We start from the raw sequence: 22,207 nt of genomic DNA on the forward strand, positions 1-22,207 counted from the left end.
CACTAAGTCGTGTTTCCATGGAAACAGCAAAAAAACTAAATTCTGAAAAAAAATTAAAATAGCAAAAGGCACATCAATGGGTAATGATTAACATGTGTGTGAAGTTTGGTGAACCTAGCATGTAAACTTTAAGAGATATGCTCCGGACAAAACCATCAAACACATTTGGCACTAAGTCGTGTTTCCATGGAAACAGCAACAACAACAAAATTCTGAAAAAAAATTAAAATAGCAAAAGGCACATCAATGGGTTATGATTAACATGTATGTGAAGTTTGGTGAACATAGATGTAAACTTTAAGAGATATGCTCCGGACAAAAACCACCAAACACATTTGGCACTAAGATGTGTTTCCATGGAAACAGCAATAAAACAAAATTCTGAAAAAAAATTAAAATAGCAAAAGGCACATCAATGGGTAATGATTAACATGTGTGTGAAGTTTGGTGAACCTAGCATGTAAACTTTGAGAGAAAATGCTCCGGACAAAAACCACCAAACACATTTGGCACTAAGTCGTGTTTCCATGGAAGTTTGGTGAACCTAGCATGTAAACTTTAAGAGATATGCTCCGGACAAAAAACACCAAACACATTTGGCACTAAGTCGTGTTTCCATGGAAACAGCAAAAAACTAAATTCTGAAAAAAAATTAAAATAGCAAAAGGCACATCAATGGGTAATGATTAACATGTGTGTGAAGTTTGGTGAACCTAGCATGTAAACTTTAAGACATATGCTCAGGACAAAAACCACCAAACACATTTGGCACTAAGTCGTGTTTCCATGGAAACAGCAAAAAAACTAAATTCTGAAAAAAAATTAAAATAGCAAAAGGCACATCAATGGGTTATGATTAACATGTGTGTGAAGTTTGGTGAACCTAGCATGTAAACTTTAAGAGATATGCTCCGGACAAAGTTTCGGGACGGACGGACGGACAGAATGAACGCTATATACCCCCGTTACTTCGCCGTGGCGGGGTATAATTAGAAATCAGTTGTAATACCTGAAGGTCACATTGTAACATTCAGGTACTTATGCAGGCACTCTCTGAGGAATTGCATCTAAATTGTACTGCAAAAACCAGCTCACACTTTCAGTGCAAGTGGTTGACAACATTTCATTAATGTAGCATATGAGACATCCTTCCTACCTTTTCTTGTCTGGAGTACAATAAACTAATCAGCTGCAGAATAACATCATGATTGCCAATAGCTACCATCATAGCTCGATGTTTTTCATGGACGGCAACATTGCTGAGAGCAGCAATACAATAATACTGGATCTCTTCATCAGAAGAATGTAGCATCTCCACCAACACTGGTAGTGCTCCCTGAGATACAAGCTTGCTACGATTACATTCTACAACAAAAACAAAAATACAACACATCACTACAACGAAATAAACAAGCAATCACTGAGGGCCAGGAACAACTTTGGAAATTGGTTTAGCTTTGGCAAAGGAATTGTTACAAAATTTTGACAATTGTTTTTTTTGACTATTGAATAAATTACAAACTGAATTGCAAACTACAACTTTCACAACATAATTCAACGATATACATTTGGATCCCATCATCTCAAGGGCCATGTTGTCAAATGTACTGATTTCCAAATATATTCTCTGGTCCTAACTGCCTCATTATTATATATACACATGAGTATTAATTCATCACTATCTTAATCAAAGTGTAATTTTTAAACTTTTCCCAACTTGTTATCATAACTGTGTATACTGTACTGTACATGCAAAACATGAAACCCACACAATATCTCAAAAGCTTTGGGTCTCATGTTCATGGGCTCTGAAGCCACCATGCACATTGGGGTATAAATTTCATAACTTAAGTACAGGTATGTGCACTGATCTGATCGATTCATGGACCACACGGGGGTCCGTGGCATGACGTTGATCCACTCCTTCGAGTTCACCGGGCTGGTATAAATACCTCATGCTGACCCGACCCGACAGTTCCTAATTTGTTTTTGTATTTGGTGGTGCGGCCGATTCAGTCGTCACCGATTTCATTTGAATGGCTTTGACAGGTTTTTTGTTGATGAGTCGCGTCATTCGTTGTTGATCTGCCTTACCACTTGAAGTAAACGCACGACCCTTTTTTCAGATGTTGTCATTTCTTTGGCGTACTGGTGTCCGAACAAGCGTTCGGCTAATGTTCGGTTTAATCTCTGGACAATGGCTTGGCTGCGATGCGCTCACACCATACCCGCGCCTGACCTCGACTTTGTGTTTGGACAGCAGTTGCGACACGGAGCCCATAAATTCATGTCCGGGATTGACTTGTAATTTTACAGGCCACGTTAAAGGGCTTCCTTTGTAAATACGTTCCAGTACCTTAGCCACTTGAGCCAAATGTTTTGCTGTGAGTGGTTCTTACTCTTTGTAACTACTGGCCACATCCACCATGGTCAGGGCATATTTGTATGTTTTGCGTCTCACCCTATCGTGCGGTAGAAGCAAAAGGTCGATGAACTCGATTGGGTGTCGATACATCGAACTTCTTCTCGGGATGTATCGAGGAGGTGGCAAGTAAATTTGCCATAAGGCTTGTTTTTCCAACCAAGCCTTAGCGGTCTCTTCAGAGACTTTCGCAGCTTCGACAAGCTTGGGGATAGCGCTTGCACATTTCCAGTAGCTCCGCAGGCTGTAGTAAATCTTATCCATTATATCGTTTTGTTCATATTTATTCTTTAATAGAGAAAAAGGAATTTTATTTTTTTTAATTTTCATTCTGAATAGTCAATTATGTTCGTTGAGATAATCTTTTTTCTTGTCATAAATAAGTTGGTTTCAGATCACGTCTGTTCCGTGGGTTTTACACAAATCATAATGGCATTTCACTCCAATACCGCATACCGAACACGTGTAGTTTATGAATCCCTTTCTGACAGACATCATGTGTATGCCGCAGTATTTGGTTGAGCATTTCCTGTCGCAGGTTTCGGCTTTTCCAAGAAGCACGTATTTGCAACGATATGGAGCGGGTCTCATCTTCGCTTTTATATATGCACCTAGACATACGTTAGTCTAATTGCTTATCTATATGCACCTAGATATACGTAAATCTAATTGCTTGGTGATTAAGTCTGTCGTGGCGAGACCTAACACCACGAAGATCACCTCGCAGTTTTTCTGATTTGGAGAAGGCGCGTAATATTCCGATAGGTTGGGTTCATCTCCGAGGGGTTCCAATTGTTTTCCCGTGATGAGATAATACTCGTGCATGGCCTCGTTTACATCCTGAAACGTTAGCACAGCGTGACCTTATCGTTGGAGTTGATCGTGAATAAAATCCATTCTTTGCATTCGTTTTTTCGCATAGTAGGCTTGCGCGGCTTGTAATTTCTCCATGGCTAAATTCGGACGTTTCCGTTCCGCCTCTATTTCGGCTGCATTGGATGTTTCTTTGGCTTCATCGTTTTATATAACCATGCAGCTGCGGCGATACCCGCGAAGTTGCTGCCACAGTGTACGGAATCCACAGTCGTTTATTCATCGGTTTATTATGATGCCTAGCTAACCCACCTTTTTTACCGGCGGCTACTTTTTTAGTTTTTTTTTGTTTCTTTGTGACAGTATCAATAAATACTTTGGGGGTCGTCTCCTCCACCTCCACAGCAGGTGGAATCGCTTCGAGGTTCGCCTCCATCATCTTGTATATCTGTAGGCGAGCATTTCTGTTTAAAACAGCAATGCTTTGCCATGATGATTGCCGCAGTTATCAGAGCGAGCAACATCCCATATCTATGATACTACTCAAAGCATGTCCAATGAACGGATCTGCGTCGAGAGCTTCGCACAAGTACAATCGACATTCTGGTGGAATGGGAAGGAAATACGAAGCTAAGCCAGTGTAAAGTTGCGTCATGGCTGACCCTATGGCTTTCGTCATTTCGGTACCGAGTCTGGTTTCGTATCTCGTGTACAGTTTATTGATTTCTCCATCGGTCATTTTATGACTTTTATCGGTGGTGATATTTTCACCCAAGTAATGTTTTTCCTTACCACGGATGATGAGGGAGTCTTTCTCGCTTATCCACACTCGTGATGAAGGGAGGTGTACCTCCTCCATCAGTACTATTTTTATATTCTTCGGATAACATTTGTTCGAGCAGGTCGTCGCACTCCATCTTGCAATACATCAATCAATTTTTAAATCTAATACAACAAAATCTGACATAACCCAAACATAATGATAGGAAATGTTAGGTTAAAAAGAACGAAAATTTCAAATATCATGGTTTGATATATGTTTATGGAGGTGATACATTCAATTTGCTAAACATTTTGCTTGAATTTTGCTTGAATCTTGCTTGAATCTGCTAGAATTTTGCTTGAATCTGCAAGATTTTGCTAAGCAAACACTTGATAAGCCACGGGTTGGTCCATTTTTAATAGGAGTTTGGCATGTTTCATTTCGGGTATCAATTTTTTCACGCGTTTCTCTGTTAGAAAGGCTGATACAAAATTTAGAAGTGCCCATTTTAAACCTTTTCTTTGTAATTCTTTTATGACACCTGGTCTCCAGAGCATATCAAAGGACTTGGAGAAATCCAAAAAGACTGCAAGTGTGTATTTTTTTGTATTTTGTGCAGTTCTGATTGAGTTATGGATTTGTGCTAGATGATCTATGGTGGAGCAGTATTTGCGAAAGCCTGATTGAGTTGTATTATATAGATTTTGTGTTTCAAGATATTGTGTGAGGCGGCTGTTAACAATACCCTCCATGGTTTTGCATATGTTGGTTATCTCCCATTTGACAGACACCCAACTGACAGACACTGAACTAGAAGGTTAATTAGGGTAGCACCTATGGGCATAATGGAACAGTCTACTGTCTTGTGAGTAGAGCAGGGTGGGCCCGAAACAGGTTCGTTACTGAGAAGTTTGATTGTGGGTAAATAGAACTTTGTTGTGATTAAATGATAAATGTTTCTCTTCTCAAAATTGATTTTACTATCAATTACTATTGAATATAAAAACAGATTTGCCACTGAGAGGTTTGATTGTGTATATTGATAGAAAAGACCCCTCCCAATAATAGCGTACAACAGAAGTTAACTGAGAAAACGCTTTGTTGGAGAGATATAGATATGTACATATTTGAAAACATTCTGATTTGCAGTAAATGAGACACCTGCATTGCCATGTAAGGTACGATTAATACCAATCAGTGTTCTAATTTTAACAATACTTTCTGAAGATTGTAACAGTTTATGTCTTTGAGTAGAATACAATGGACATCCATGGCCACATTCACATGATGCGTCATATTGTAAATATTTATTCTAAATAAATCGTAAGTAAGTGCACTCGTCATATATCTTAATATTGTGTGCAAAACATATAACTTCTTTATTCCATATGAATAATATTTAGGTTCACATTTGTCTTTATTTGATTTATATGATACAACAGTGTCGCAATTTCTAATAGCTGAGCTAATGTTTTCAATATGATGATGCCGACTCCCGTTAGACTAGAAGGTTAAACCGAAATGTTTATGAAAATAAATTGCAGCAATAAAAATTCAAATTACTGTCTTTTCATCCATCTTTCAAAGTAAATAACATAGCTTTAGTTTGTTCCTGTGTTTTTATTTGGACTATTCCATTATGATGTGTAGGCAACAGGTAGTAGATAATTTGTTCACTGAACCGTAAATGTTGTTGTTTTAAGGTGTCTGCAAACTGGCTGGATGCGTAATGGGAGGACACCTATATGTTAGATGTTAGAGATATTGGCCGATATGGATATGATTCGGCTTTGTTTACGTCTTGGCCTTGTTTGTGTATGGTTATGATAATGGAGTGTTTCCAGGCTTTTGGTATTTTACCGTTTATCCAAGCTGTAGTATAAAGTTTTAGTTGTTGGTTTATTAATGGTTTAGGGGCGTTTTTTAACATGATATAGCTGGCATTGTCTTGACCTGGAGCAGTACCTTTCTTGTGGTTGATTACGTTGTAAAGTTCCACTTCAGTAAAAGGTTTATTGTAGGTTAGATGCGTTTGGGGTTTTGCATGTTGTACGCTGCTGCTTTTTGAGATTTGTTTTGAAATTGTTGACTGTAATTTGCAGTTCTTCTAACTGAAGCAAATTGGTTGGCAATGTTTTCAGCTTTTTGTTTCTATTGTTGTTTATAACTGGAATATGTTGTTTTCTATTTTTATCCCTCATTGAGTTTATTTTTTTCCCGACTTTTCTGGAATTTGTTTTGAAGCTTAGGTTGCTGCAGAAATTGTGCCAGTCCTGGTCTTTGGCCTTTTGTATTATTTGTTTGACATTTTGTCTTGCTGCCTGTGCCAGAGGAATTTTATTTTTATTTTTGCGTGCTTGTTTTAGTAGTTTTTTCTGTTGTTTCTGGCTTTATCTATTTCTTTTTCCACCAGGGTACATGTACAGGTATATCATTGGATTTATTATACAGTGTGGCTAGCTATTTATTGCTGACAGTGACAATTCAAGTTGACACCACTGTAGTAGTTTTAAAATATACTCATTGGGAATTGATCTCACCAAATTAATTGTTCCTTTTTCTATGCCCATTCATCCAATGCTTGACAAAACATACCTAGGTCCTCCCATTGGCCACTCAGCTTGTAAAAACAAAGGTACAGGCGAGTAGTATAGGGAATGGGGGTTCTGTGACAGGCCGATTAAGAGCGTCATTATATATCTATTCCGCTTCCAGCCCCCAGTATAAATTAACAATTTCGAGCAGAGACACCATTCGATGCACATCCCAGACCCCTATAGGAGCCTTAAAATCTGTAGAGTTTCGGCAACCCCCGGGCGGGAACGAGGACTGCAGTACACGGCGCCGGATGCTAAGCAGCCACCAGTTCCCCAGTCATAGAAAGGGGATTAAGAGCGTCATTATATACCAATTCCGCTTTGAGCAGAGACACCATTCGATGCACAGCCCATGCACCTCTACGGTTTCAAGCAGAGACATCGTTCGATGCACATCACCGCAGTTTGCTCCACACGAGCCTCCCAAAGCATTCGTAGAAGTCCTGGACGGGGAGCACAGTTGGCTCTGCAGCGGGCAAGAGCCCGGCAGACGTCTCGCTAGTGGCTGCGTCTGTGCGGGGGGTCGACGCTTTCTCTCCAGGGGCTGTATTCCATATTTTACGCAGTCGATTGGAACCGATGCCGAATCGTTGTCTAGTTTCTTGTGCTGGGGCTTTTCCACGCAGCTTGTGAATCTCCTCCACTTGGGCTTGCGATAGTTGTCTTTTTGGAGGCATTTGGTTGCGCAATATATCTACATTCACAAAATATTGTCTATATGGGAAACTAGGGCACACTAGACAAACTGGGTACACTAGACATAACCTAGAGGGTTGCTAAGTATTGCTAAGCATTTGCTAAGCATTGCTAAGCATTTGCTAAGTATTGCTAAGCATTTGCTAAGCATTGCTAAGCATTGCTAAGCATTGCTAAGCATTGCTAAGCATTGCTAAGCATTGCTAAGCATTGCTAAGCATTGCTAGGAGTTTCCTGGGAAAAGGTTGGGGTTCCTTGGGAGGATTGGGATTCCTGGGAGGATTGGGATTCCTGGGAGAGGATTGGGATTCCCATATAGGCATAGAGGAAGTATGGGTATATATAGGCCTAGGAAAAAACAACCATGCCACCAAAAAGAGATTTGCCTTCGGATAAGATCCAAGAAATACACTCCCTTCGAGGGGTGCTCCCAGCAAATGAGGTTAAAAAGCGCTTCGGTATTGGGTCCACAAGACTCTACGACATATGGAGAGATCCGATCGAAGAACCAGAAGTATCGTTGCCAGTCGATGACCCACAAGTATCGTTGCCGGTCGACGAACCACAAAAGGTGACTCGGGATAGTTCGAAAGTAACAATACCTGGTAGTACGTTACCAACCATCCAGGACTTCTACGATCGCCTGGGGAGTCTCGAGACTCATGTGGAGCAAACCGCGAATACATCGTCGAATTTATTGGTTGACATCCTGTCGAGGTTGGACAAGGATGATGACAATGATGAAGTCCTGGAGGAAATAGAAGAGGAACAAGAAGACACCCGTCTGGGTATCCAGAAGGTGCGGGAGATGGTAGAATCAGCCCAAAGGTTAACCTATGTTTCGATAGCTGCTGTATTACTCTGGAAGGTCATCCACAAGACCTGGAAGCATAGCAAACCAGTTTCCCCAGCAACACCCAAGCCCCAAACCCCGGACCCCTTCCGCATGTAGTAACATTTAGACATTTGATTTCGCATAAGGTATACAACATGTGGCCCGTGGGAACTCATTATTGCAAATGGGTATTGCTCGGTAAGCCAGCAACCTGCGGCAAACGTTGTATGACTGAATATTGCCACTCACATGCCCACTGTGTGAGAAAGGGTCATGTCAATTACGTATGCAAAGTATGCGGCATAGGGGTCAAAAGGACATTATGGGCTGTGCAAAGACCATGGGAGGGACGTAGTTCGAAACCAACTTATTTACGATAAGAAGAAAGACTACCTCAATGAACGTAACCGGCTGCTCAGGACGAAAGTTTAAGGTGCGCTTCATTTTTTGAAGGCTGACAGGGTTATCTGCACATTGAAAACACCCTATTAGACATGTGGCTCCGCATATGGTATACACCATGACTACTGTCATCGAACTCAAAGCTCGCGCAAAAGTCGTGGACTGGCGGGTTATTCCCGCCTTAGGAAACCCCAACTGCTCACCTTGCTCGATATGAAATATACCAAGCCCCCTACCGTCGCGAGACCTCAAACTCCGTGCTAAAGAACGCGGATTGAAGGGTTATTCCGCATGAGAAGAGCCGAGCTGGTCACCTTGCTGGAAGACACCAGGCCAGTCGAGTTGAGATTTGTGCAGGCGGAACACGCCGTGGGTAAGTATCTCGGGGTTGGATAATGACGGTTGATTTCAATATCGATACCGGTACAGTCAAACCCCCATCGCTAGTAAACTCCGCGAAGAACTAGGGCGACTTGAAAAGCATCAAGTACCAACTAACGATGAAAATGGAGCTCCAAAACAGAATACGGACGGCAGTACTGAGTACGTTGCACCTTATTTCAGAGGCAAACAGGAAGCCCTGACCCAACCAGAATTGATTGAATCCTCCATCGGCGCATCGTTGCAGAAAATACAAGAGTCGTTGGAGAGATATACCCATATGGGCTCTGGATGGGTGGTAGACAAAATCAACACCATTTATCTCGACATAGCGAACTACATGCGCTCAAAGGTGGGTCGCACATACCGGTGCCCAAGCATTTCAAGGCTAAAAGGCCCTCGTTAACCCCAAAACCCAAGGCGGCGATGTTAGCGATTACACAATGCGGTGGTGGCGGTCATAGCTGCTACGCATGAACCAACGGGCAATCCGGGCAGGCGTTCCAGCTATCCATCGATCGAAGAATCCGGGTTCGACTTCACGGGTGTAGAAGCGGCAACACCCATCTCCTACTGGAGCAATTCGAAAAGCAGAACAAGGTGGCCGTCAGCGTGTTCGCCACGAAGGCGACAAAACCATCGTGCATAGGATAAGCCCTGTGGGTGATAAAACCGTCGCGTAGAACCAATATATTCCTCATCGAAAAAGGCGGCCAGTATCACTACGGCAATAAAAATCTGAGCCGGCTGTTGCACGATCAATCGATGCACAGAGAAAGAAACACTTCTGCGAACGATGTCTGCACGGTTTTACTGTGAGCCGACCTGCTGCAAGCACACCAGGGGATTGCCTAGGTGTAGGAGAGGCGGCGATCCGAATTGACATGCCTAAGGAAGGCGACAACATCTTGAAATTCACCAACCACAAACATCAGATGCCTGTGCCTTACATGATCTACGCGAGACTTGAAGCCCTCATCAAGCGGGTCGACCACGGCGTGCCCAACACTGAGCAAAGTTTTACGTGCAAGACCCAAGAACACCAAGCTTTGCGGGTTCGGGTATGTGGTCGATCGATGTGATGGACAAAGCGAATGCTCCAGTCATCTACCGAGGTCCTGGCGCGGCGGCGAGCGATTCCTGATGTGTTTGCAACAGGAAGAGAAAATCATCAGGAAAAGGCTGTACACGCTGCCCCATGCGCATGGCGCCCGAAGGACCAAGTAAGCCCACAAGCGTGCTGAGAACTGCCACATATGCCAGGGGCCGCTGAATGGGGATGCCGTCAGAGATCACTGCCACATCACCGGCCGGTACCGAGGTGCCGCCCATAACGCGTGCAACCTCCAGCTTAGAATCAACCCTAAAACAATCAACATCCCGTGGTCTTCCACAATCTGAGAGGGTCACGATGCCCACCTGATCATGCAGGCCATCTCGAAGGTCGACGGTGATATCAAGTGCATCCCCAACAACATGGAAAAATACATCTCGTTCTCGCTCAACGGTCTGAGATTCATTGACAGCGCTCAGTTCCTCCTGTCATCGCATTTCGATAGTTTGGTCAAAGCCAATGACACCTTCCCCATCACTGGTCGATACACCAATGCCGGGGACTCGGCCCTACTGATGAGGAAGGGTGTGTACCCATACGAGTACATGGATGATTGGTCTAAGTTCAACGAGACCCGATTACCTCCTATCAACCAATTTTACAGCAACCTGACCGAATCCCATATCTCCCAGGATGATTACGCCCACGCGCAGAAGCGTGTGGGAGAAACTGGGATGTAAGAATCTGGGTGACTACCACGACCTGTACTTGAGAGCGGACGTGCTCCTGCTAGCCGATGTGTTTGAGGCGTTTAGGAGGGCGTGTTTGAAACAGTATCAACTCGACCCTGCATGGTACTACACCAGCCCGGTCTATCGTGGGATGCGCTGCTGAAGAAAACGGAGTTAAGCTGGAATTGCTCACGGATTACGACATGCACCTGTTCATCGAGAAAGGCTTACGAGGTGGGATTTCCATGGCGCCAAAGCGGTGCGCTAAGAGCCAACAATGAGTATGCGTGGAAGGCTACGACTCTAGCAAACCCACCAATCATCTCCTCTACCTAGACGCCAACAACCTGTATGGCTGGGCTATGAGTCAGTCTCTGCCTACGGGTGGGTTTGAGTGGTTGGATGATGAGATCGATATCACGAGCATCGCGCCGGATTCGGGGAAGGGTTACATCCTGGAAGTGGATCTGGAGTATCCGAGGCATTGCACGCTGCTCACAACAGCTACCCGCTGGCCCCGAACGGTTGATGGTCTGCGAGACTGGATGTCCGACTATCAGCGGGACTTGTTGGGTGAGAACACCCTGGCTCGGTGGAAAAACTTCGCCCGAACTTGATGAACAAGACCAAGTATGTCGTGCACTATCGCAACCTGCAGCTGTACCTATCGTTGGGTATGAAACTAACCAAAATTCATAGGGTGCTGAAGTTTGACCAAAGTCCTTGGATGGAGCCCTACATCAGAATGAACACGGACCTGCGAAAGCTGGCCACCAGTGACTTCGAGAAGAACTTGTATAAGCTCATGAACAACTTCGGTGTTTGGTAAGGCGATGGAGAACCTGAGAAAGCGGGTGACGGTCAAACTCGTCACGATCGCAGCAGGAGGAAAAACTCAGGAAACTGATCGCTAGCCCGACCTTCAACCGAAGCAAGCTATTCGATAACGACTTGGCGGCGCTGCACATGAACAAAAGTCACATCAAGCTCAACCGACCCGTCTACGTGGGGATGAGCATTCTCGACCTGTCCAAACATCTCATGTATGATTTCTACTACAACCAGCTCAAGAAGCAATACGGTGATCGATGCGAGCTGCTGTACACGGACACGGATTCCTTGTTGCTGGATATACACACCGAGGACGTGTACAAGGACATGGTAAAACACATACACCTGTACGACACCAGCGATTACCCCAAGGACCATGCCCTACACAACACGATCAACAAAAAGGTCCTCGGTAAGATGAAGGACGAATGCGCGGGCACACCCATTGCGGAATACGTCGGCTTGAGGCCTAAGATGTACTCCATCTTGAAAGCTGACAAGGGTGAGATCCGAAAGGCAAAGGGGGTCAAGAAATACGTGGTGAAACAACACATCAAGCACGTCCTCTTCAAACAAGCTCTATTCAAGAATAAGACATTCAAACACCGAATGAACGCGTTGAGAAGCGATAAACACAACATCTACGGCATCACCCTCAACAAGACGTCGCTGTCGCCCATGGACACCAAACGGTGGATCGCCGCCCGGCGGCGCCACGACTTTACGCAGACGAGCATACGCTCATAAACCACTGAGTGGTTGGCCTGGGCTGTGCATCGAATGGTGTCTCTGCTCGAAGCGGAATTGGTATATAATGACACTCTTAGTCGGCCTGTCACAGAATCCCCATTCTATGACTGGGAACTGGTGGCTGCTTAGCATCCGGCACCATCTGCGGCTTGGGGACGTATTGCAGTCCTCGTTCCCGCCCGGGGGTTGCCGAAATTCATGGTACCCTACAGATGTTAAGGCTCCTATAGGGGTCTGGGGTGTGCATCGAATGGTGTCTCTGCTCGAAATTGTTAATTTATACTGGGGGCTGGAAGCGGAATAGATATATAATGACGCTCTTAATCGGCCTGTCACAGAACCCCCATTCCCTATACTACTCAGGCGTTCTCACACTGCTAATTACCTCCCAGGTAGCAAGTGCTGGGACCAAAGAGATTACCAGTAACAGGATGTTAGTTGTCAACTGGCCATTGACAGGTTGATTGGCTATTTTAGTCCAATATGGGGAGAGGATGTCGGATTGTAGAGATTGATAGTGTCATTGGGACCAGAAAATGGTGTCAGAATTCAGAATGTACAGATGTCAGATAATTCAATGTTTAATTATGATAATATCGAAGAACGCTGCCAGGACCTAAAAAATATGTCGGAATTCACAGATTGTTTCACTGACGTTTTTTTAACTAATGAGTATACCTGACCCCTTACCAGAATAGAGGTTGAAGACGTTAGTATCAGGTTTAAAGTACCGTCGGAAATAGAAAAAAACTGTTTTTTAGGCTGTTACTCCGTATCCCTATAATGGACACAATTGCAAATAACATATGTCAAAATAACCCACATCGGCCTAACTGGGCAAACAATAGATCAGACTATAGATGGCAATTAGGTCACTCAGTCAGGTATGACGATGGACTGTCAACTCACCTGGCATGAAATGCATGTGCTGCCTACAGGCACAACAGGTCATCGCAAAGATATTTTATGCTTTTTCATGTGTGTTGAATATGTCTCATCTATTGATCATAAAGTTTATGTTGACATATGTGAAAGGGTATGATACCCATGGAAAAGCTTAAATCAGCCATCGTATTAAACGTCTCAAAATATATACGTGGCATGACCACCCGAAGATCGACAGGCCTGGATATTATTTGTAAACTGTTATAACATGCCGTTTACTTCCCCAGTTTAATTCCCCTTTAGGATTATCTTATCTGAGCTGATATCTCTATCCCCAGCCCGACCTCAACCACCATCTGCGACACTCGTCCTGGTTTTGCTTTTGAGATGACCCCTCCTACCTGTTTCTTGTTATAGTGATAGTGAGACTCCATGGTAGCTACATCCTCAATAGTTTCAGTATTAAAGTTATTATTTTTTATGTCAGCTATTGGTTATAATGAAGCTAAGTTCAATTTCAAAATGGACATTTAAAAAGTGTCCTTTGTAATACAATATCATTGCACACTAATTTGCATAAAAACATGGTTCGATCAAAAAAAACCCGCATTGCTCATTTCTGCACTAATCTTGAGTCGAACCACTCCATTCCACCTTTTTCTTTGCAAGGAAGGGTCAAGCCTGTGAAATACGTTGTTCAACTACTAGAGGTTTGAGAATGTGCAGACGCAGGAGTAATATCACAAAGATAGGATCTGATGAAGGTATTGGAAGATTTCCATTGGCAAGCTGCAACAATTTGATCCAGGGAAACCAAAGTCAATGCCGTCAGAGAAGAGGCGAGGGTCCGTATTTCGTGAAAAGGGAAACGTGCATCCACATAATCCTGATTGCAATCCAGATAAGCAATGGCAATCGTTTTACGTAACCAAGCCGAAATAGTGTTCATAGATATTTCCGTGTGGATGGTAGGTTTACTAGGAAGGAAAAGACAACAGCTCTTGTGTCTAAAAGAATCTGTGCGATTTGAATACCAGCGGAGTGCCCTGATGGGGCATAAAAGTCTATTCTGATTTGAACGTGATGTCGATGGTAAAGCAGGAATGGTATACGATCTAGCTCCCAATGGTCCAGAGGAAGATGACTGATTTTTTGCAATAAATTCCAGTAAGGTCCAATAGACATGACATCGATACACAATCAGCCGATGCGAAGGCCATCAGAAACGCTGTTTTAAAGGCGAGGAATTTCAAAGGAACAGATTTGAAGGTTCAAAAGGTGCCTTGGTGAGTGCTTGCAAGACTAGACATAAGTCCAATTTGGGAAAGACTGAGGGCTACAACAAATCTTTAAGTAGAAAGATTGATTGTCTTGACTGAGGCAAAATGCTTCCGGGTGAAGAGTCCACTCCGTCGCAAGAGATTGACCTGTAGGTGAGAAAGAGTCTGCCAAAAGATTGACTTTCCCATGTATGTGACTGGCCTGATTCGTGCACTTGTAAAGATCTACAAGGTGGTAAAGCTGGCGAGTCGTGTTCATGAGCATCAAGGAGTGAGTGCCGCCCTGTTTGTTGATGTAGGTGACATCAGTTGTGTTGTCATGATTAATTTGTGATGAAGATGGTGCCATGATGGCGTGATGAAGATGGTGCCATGATGGCGTGATGAAGATTCAATGCACGGATCACAGATAACATTTCTAGAACACTTATGTAATACTGGGTCTCGCAAGAAGTCCACAATCCTTGAGTCTGTAGCTAGTCCGTGTGAGCACCCCAGCCCTTGGCGGATGCATCCGTGTATATCGTGAACTGTGGTTGAGGGAGACGAAACGGAGCCACTGGGAGAACATTGTGTTCCTGCATCCACCATCAAAGTTCGCATCACTGATATTTCTGAGTCCAGATTGTTGGATCTGTAAAGGTTGAGCCAGAGTTGAGTGACCCAGAGATTCAGACGTCCATGGAGGGTAAAATCCTGCATCAACGTGAGGGATTCTACAAGTTAGATCCAAGTCCGAATCGAGATGGAGGGGAGCAGCAAGAGTCCCTAACGGTGATCCAATGATCCTGATCCGGCATGATACAACAAGATTCCGCATCAAGGAAGGCTCCCAGGAATTTGATGCGAGAGACTGGTTCCAACTCTGATTTGTCCGGGTGTACAAGGAAACCCAGGTGTGTAAATACATGGATGATAAAACGAGTGTGGTACTTTGGATGAACGTAGAGACATAACAGGCCAGAAAATTGTCCAGGTAGTTGTGGATAGCTATATGATGAAGATGTAGGAAGTTCAAGACAGGATTCATGACCACCGTAAAGAGCCAGGAGGCTATGGAGACACCAAACGAAAGTACCTGAAATTGAAAGCGACAGCCGCTCACAGCAAACTGAAGGTATTTCCGTGAGCATGGGTGGATGGGAACATGGAGGTAAGCATCCTTCAGGTCGAGGCTGGTGAATTTGGTGGCATTCAGAAGACTTTCCATGGTAAAATGTAGAGGTCAGCATAAGAATAACTTGTTGAGAATTTTCAGATCGATCACCATTCTAATTTCCAGCGTGTCCTTCTTGGGCACCAGGAACACGGGGAATCCATGGGTCACTGGTCACTAAATGCCATTTGGCCTGGTATTGAGCTAGACAGCTGCCTAGGGGGATTCCAAAACTTGTTGACTGAAATTCATAATCAGATTGGCATTTCCAAGTCGTAAGGATATGAGGAGACTGTTATCTTGAACGCATATGTCAGCACCTCCAGGGTAAGGAGCGGGAGGCTAGAAAAACCTGCTGCCCTCTAGGCCGAGATGGAGTACTGACAGCTGGGAGGAGGGGCGTGATGATTCCTAGGATGTCGAAGCCCTATCGAAAGCAGAACGTTAGAGCTGGGGCGGAAGGTAGTGGCTGAGGTTCCTCTTCGTCCCCTATAGAGTGGCCTGGTAGATCGGGATTGCACAATGATTGCTGGTTCGAGTTTTGCATCTTGTGTGGTAATAGCCTGATTACATTTGTCATAAGCACGTTCAATAGTGGTAAGATGCCCCATAATATTAACCTGTGCTTGAGTTACGTCTGCCACTGCCTGGTAAACAACATCCAAAAAAGAATGGGTATAAGGCCGCTTTCCGCACCAACATGGCCACCATCGTATCCTGTTTTATTCCTGAATAGTCCACCAAAACTGGGGAAAGTAATTGTCTCACACCTGCTGGAAACGAGTTCACGTAGGAGAGCGTATCTATGGAGGAGCGTGCAGCTTGATCCAAATCTCTAAAATCACTTTGAGCGATAGGGATTTTTTTAGTAAGTGTGCGGGGTGCTCTGGGATTCAAACATGTAAAGTCCTTGTCCAGGTCGGAAGTCGAAGCTGGAAACATCCGATCATGAATAAGATACAATTGCCATTGGAGGACTTTAGGTAAATCTTGAACCGAAGTAGAGATATTCTCATTAAAAGTGTTGACGCAGTTCTGACCACAGTTGACCAAGGCAACGATAACTTTGGAGCCCGTTGAGGAGAGGGAGAGCCAGATGAACCTAGTGTCCATGGTAGTAGAGGTCAGCGGGACCATGCATGGCTTAAGCTGGTGCAATAACCCAACTTTATCGGCGTACGTCGGAGGGAACAGAAACAATACCCTCATGTAGTAGAAGTCTAGTGTCCATAACAGGGTATATGCCTTGAGGGTCAGGCTCTGTAAGATCAGGGACTAAAGGAATAAGCGGCGGTTTGTCAACGGCAATATGAGTAGTACTGGATGAAAGGGCCACAGCCGTGGGATCCGTAGAATCCATGGATAGCTCTGGTATGGTTACAAGTAAGGCCAGAGCCATAAGAGCCTCTTGAGTAAGATTTGTGACCAATCCGGCAGACCTCGACTCTGTGGTCTTGTCTGGAATGGCATTTGCCAGCTGTGACTGAGTCAGCTCTGTGGGTGTCAGCAGTGCAACAGACTGTGTGGCCGTAGCCATAGGATTATTGCCATGGTGAGTACAGATACCAGATGGAGAGCCGTGGATATCGACAGTAGATTCAGGGATGGCTAGTGCACAAGCAATAGAGCATTGGATATCACACATTTTTGAAAAACTACATTCTTCAAGGTCAATAAGAACAGAACCAAAAGACACATTCAAATCCTCTTTAAGAGAGGTGCCTAAGTCAATATCAGGAGCAGATGATGGCGTTGGCAATGGAGAGATTTTAGCAGACTTGGGCTTTTTAACCGGCTCAGAAGATGAAGACATTTTGCTTTTCATAGCTTTTACATGAGCCTCATTCATAGAATTCCAGTCCAATTCAGATAAACCTTGACATAGGAGACAAAGTCAATTGAAGGTATAGGGAGGGTCCGGTGAACACGAGAGGCAAAGAGAATCAGGATCCTTGTCTGAGCGGAATTTTTTACAGCTCATGCATTTTTGACACAAGCATAAGCTAACACCTTTGAGGCACAAAAACAGCGGGAAAATATTACCAAGTCATTAACTCATTAAGGCCGGGAGACACATATGTGCGACAAATTAATTAGCTCCTCACAGCGAGTGACGCTATGTTTGGCAATAGAAAGCACCTCTTATTTAGTGAGAGATGCACATGTGTGTCAGCAGAAAGCACCTCTTATTCAGCAAGAGACGCACATGTGTGTCAGCAGAAAGCACCTCTTATTCAGCGAGAGACGCACGTGTGTCAGCAGAAAGCACCTCTTATTCACCGAGAGACGCACATGTACGTCTTACTTTTTAGATTCGGACTGTACCTATTATTTCAACCAATTTAGTAGTACTGAGCAAAGATTAGCTTTTCTTACGAGAGATGCTACCTTTAGTGTTAATCAGAAGAAGTATTTAAAGTGTTTTGATAGCAATTGCTAATCATTATCATAGGCTTATCCAGCGTTTGGTAAATGAACATGTCGGCAGAAAGGGGATTATGAGATGTTTTTACAGAGGTAAGTGTCTGGTACTCTTAATTGGGAGTGGATACTAAAATACTTGTTATGCACATTGATTGAATTAAACGTAATGGTTTAGAGGTTACTGAAGAATATATTTTCTTTAACTACTTAAAAAATACGAAACTGGGTACGAACTTTCAAGGACATACAAAAAGTTCAAACACAACAGAATAGTTTGAATTTACTTTTTAGGTAAACACAAATACAAAATCTCAAGAATAAAAAAAAAATTCAAACACAATAGAATAGAACATAAGCTCGAATAGATTAGGCATGAATGAAGTTACCAATTTAAAACTTAAAGGATTGTAACTATTTCTTTTTCATAATGTAAAGTTGATAATGTTACCTAATCGAATATAAAGTGATAACTAACGGCTTTGCATCGACACATACTATACTGAATATCATTGAAAACGCACTACTTATAAAAGTTCAGATTATTAAAGCATGTGTAAGGAATTGCTATTTTTTGAGTGGATAATAACAGATGGACGACTGAAAAAAAACAACAACACAGAAAAGACGCTCATTCATTGAAATGTTCCACAGTCAGAAAGGATCAAACACACGTGGGGTCAAATCGAAAAGTCAACATCGCGTGTGACCGCCATTTGCATTGACACATGCAATTCAACGTCTCCTCATTGAGTCAATAATAATGGAGCCCTGTAGCGTGTAGACGGCGTCGCATGGAGTCAGCGCTGATGACCCCCACGTCAACCTTGAACTAGTGCAGCAGTCCTGGCAGTCGGCAGTCTTCAATCACTGATATGGACAAAATCAATATGGCGATCCTGATGGAGCGTCGTAACACGTTGTTGCCAAGGTCATTGAAGGTCACTGGTGCTGCCTGACTACTGATGTCGTCTATGAAGCCTAACGATGGTGGAGTGGCCAAGTCCAAGTTGTCGAGCAATATCCCTGCTGCTGGTGCCAACCTGAATCATGCCTAGTGCACGTTCTCTTTCGTAAGGTGTTAACCTTGGCATCTCTGTCCTCGTTTCATAATCGTTAGTAAAGCAATGAGAATCGGTTCTCATACACCTGCTTTTAATGTCACAGTCAGTATGATTTCAGAATGAAATTCATGCTTTTTTCATGGCGTGGCTGCATGTTGATGCATTTTGGAATTAAGAGTCATACTGTGGACAGGAATTTGTTTCTAAAGCATTTTTCAACTGGACATGCCCTTCGACTTCATGTTTGTGATATTCATTGATCATTGTCATGCTGAAATCCATCTTGATGAAACTATGGACAATTTTAGACTGGTGCGTTTTCAATGCTGTTCAGTATATATGTACAGTGTTATTACAGCATTGAAATCTTTTTCTACGTTTGTTACAAAACAGAGTTGGTAATTCAAAATTCTTAGACATAGATAGAAGTAATGTCATAAATTATTACATGTAAACCATATAAAGTATTTCAAGCATTTTTTTTCAAGCTGTTGAAAGTTTCATAGTGATATTTCATATGTCTATGCATTATTTACATGAGCATTGTGTAATAAACTTTTGTTTTTCATCTCTGTAATTATCTGATCCGGTGTAATTATCCCGTGTATCAATGAACTCAGTAATGGTTGGATTTCATTCGTTATTGTTTTACTTATTGAAAAACACTAACAAATGTGTGTTCGATCTCTGAGAAGAAATAAACTCGCCGAAGTGTCTATCTATTGCTATTTGTCTTATGTGTATATTTCCTATATCGTTACGATTATGTATGTTTACAATACACAAACTGTTACAAGAAATCTGGAGGTGATACAGCCAAAACCCAGCACATGGATTTGTCAACGATATAGTCAATAATCAATCTCCATCCAAACTGTTGAGTGACCAAACATGCTCTCCAGAAATTTAGGCCACGCCCCATCACCTGTCCCTTCCTCTGTGACAGGTATCGCATGATTCGATTGGGTTGAGATACCAAACGTTCTATTCTAACTTGATCACGTCCCGTCACATGATTCTATGTTTCATGTCTAGACAAGGAATATGCATTATTCAATATGTATGTATGATATCTTATGTTTGCAGCATTAAATCCAGATGAAACAAAGTGACAAATTATGAATTTGCTCTATGTTATTCACAGACTCGCCTAGTAGTACTTTCCTTGAAATATTCAGTATATATTAGCCATGTACATCCAGGTAAATTGCCTCCAATTAATTTTTTTAAAAACTTTTATCTCAGGGATAGTCTGTCACACATTACCATGTGAAGAGGAAATGGTTGTCACAACCCAGAGGGAATGTTTACGCCTATAATTATTGCATGACTGTGAAGGGCTTTTATTTATGATGATTTTCGATAACTTGTACAAGGTCAATAAATGACTTGTCCACTGGTTTTCCAAGAGAAACTTAGCTGGATGACAGTAAAATACATAGCATGGTTTTGCAAAGAGGTGCAGTATGGTGGTATTCTAAATGAGAACACAGACTCTCAGGAAGCAGACCCAAGTTCTGGGTGGAATTCACCAACCTTGCTAAAAGTAACCATTATCATAGCTTACATCGTCACCAAGTCTGTGGTGTTTTGAGATTGATTCCTACAGGTGCACTTATCCACCTATATGTGTAAACAGCCACAAACCAGCACAAGATACCGCAGGGCAGGAAGTGGTTATATATTTCCGTCATCATTCTTTTACATGGAAGACATACTATGCATATCTACTATTCTATTTCATCCTTGAAGTACAAGAATAGTTCATCAGAACTATTATCAGTTTATATTCACTGTTCTCTGTGTCATATATAGGGGTATTAGAACAGATTTACTGCATTGACTCTTTTGCTGGTCTCAAATTTTGCCCACAACGCTGAATGCATGGTGTAATTAACATAAGGCCATCAACAGGTCACATCATTTACACACTCCCTATTGTCTGGCAGTCTTATATTTGCAAATTTTGAAAGCGGATATATAGTTTAATAGTATCAGTATCATTTGTAGTTGGAGAAAATGTATGCCCAATGCAGTACAGCAGAGATATAGAGTGCCTGAAAGTCACAACCTGTAGCTATCAGTGCCAAATTGAACATGATAAACATGCCCTCAAATACTAATAAAAGGAAAACGAGAGCATTCTGCATGAGATCTGTTCTTATAACCAGAAAGAAACAAAATAAGGATTCAACATCAATGGCAAAACTCACGAGAACGAGTGAGGTTGAGAATGGCTCCAGCAGCATTGTGTTGGACGTGAACATGAGCAGATTTCAGGAGGGACAGGAGAGCTTTGATGCCTTGGTCCATGTTTAACTGCTGCTGGCTACAATCTGTGTAAAACAACAAGACAGATGATAACTTGGAAACTGGTCACAAAAGACAAAAAAGAAGAAACCATATCATACATTTTCATTTATAATTCCATACACTTAAAACCAGTTGAGTGATGAACAAACCAGAGTCAGTAGCCATGTTTTATTACCGGAACCCATGTAGAGAGTTGTCTCCCTTAGACTAGTGGGAGAGATACCGCTACCAGAAATAATGCTTAATACAGGTACCACTACAGATGGGGCTCAACAATCTCAAACCAGCCCCACATACAAAAATAATCACAACATGTCAGACCATATGCTATATTTATATCAAACTTCAGTCTAGGTTTGATGAGTAATGTTGTCAGGTGTGTAAGTTATTTTATGCATATTTATTTGATAAGGACAGTGGATAAGTATTAAACTGTTACAAGGTCATCAGTTAGCCTTGTCTAATATGTTCTCTATGTTCAAACATTAACAAATATTGCATGAAAATATGTTATATATCTCTAATAATAATAATAATAATAATTTACAGAGACAGTCCAACACCTTGTCAGTGGATGCTCTTCCTTGGCACAAACAGCATATCTTAAACGACATGATGGCATGGCCCGTTGCTTCTAAAGTCGTCTTCGCCATGCCTGTGGCTTTGACTCCGAGGTCCATCCAAGGTACGACCCTGAACATGTCCAGGGCATCATGGAAAATGATGCTTTTAAACTTCTTTGGAATTGTCCCATATACAGCCTCAGAAGAATTCCTGCCAACAAACCTGATCTTGTCCTTTTGATAAAGCTAA

General features: G+C 42.7%; 1 protein-coding gene across 1 annotated transcript in view; it reads right to left on the bottom strand.

Moving 5' to 3' along the window:
• LOC124278110 (vacuolar protein 8-like) overlaps positions 1–22,207 on the bottom strand; it is a 214,022-nt gene that overhangs the window by 103,144 nt on the left and 88,671 nt on the right. The window contains exons 6-7 of the mRNA XM_046713857.1: positions 21,295–21,417; positions 1,157–1,365 (exon numbers count right to left, since the gene is read on the bottom strand). Of these exons, the coding sequence (XP_046569813.1) occupies positions 1,157–1,365; positions 21,295–21,417 (332 nt within the window). The remainder of the gene's footprint in view (positions 1–1,156; positions 1,366–21,294; positions 21,418–22,207) is intronic.

The sequence above is a fragment of the Haliotis rubra genome, unplaced genomic scaffold, assembly GCF_003918875.1.
Source record: "Haliotis rubra isolate DU_JTF1 unplaced genomic scaffold, ASM391887v1 Scf231, whole genome shotgun sequence".
NCBI lineage: Eukaryota > Metazoa > Mollusca > Gastropoda > Lepetellida > Haliotidae > Haliotis > Haliotis rubra.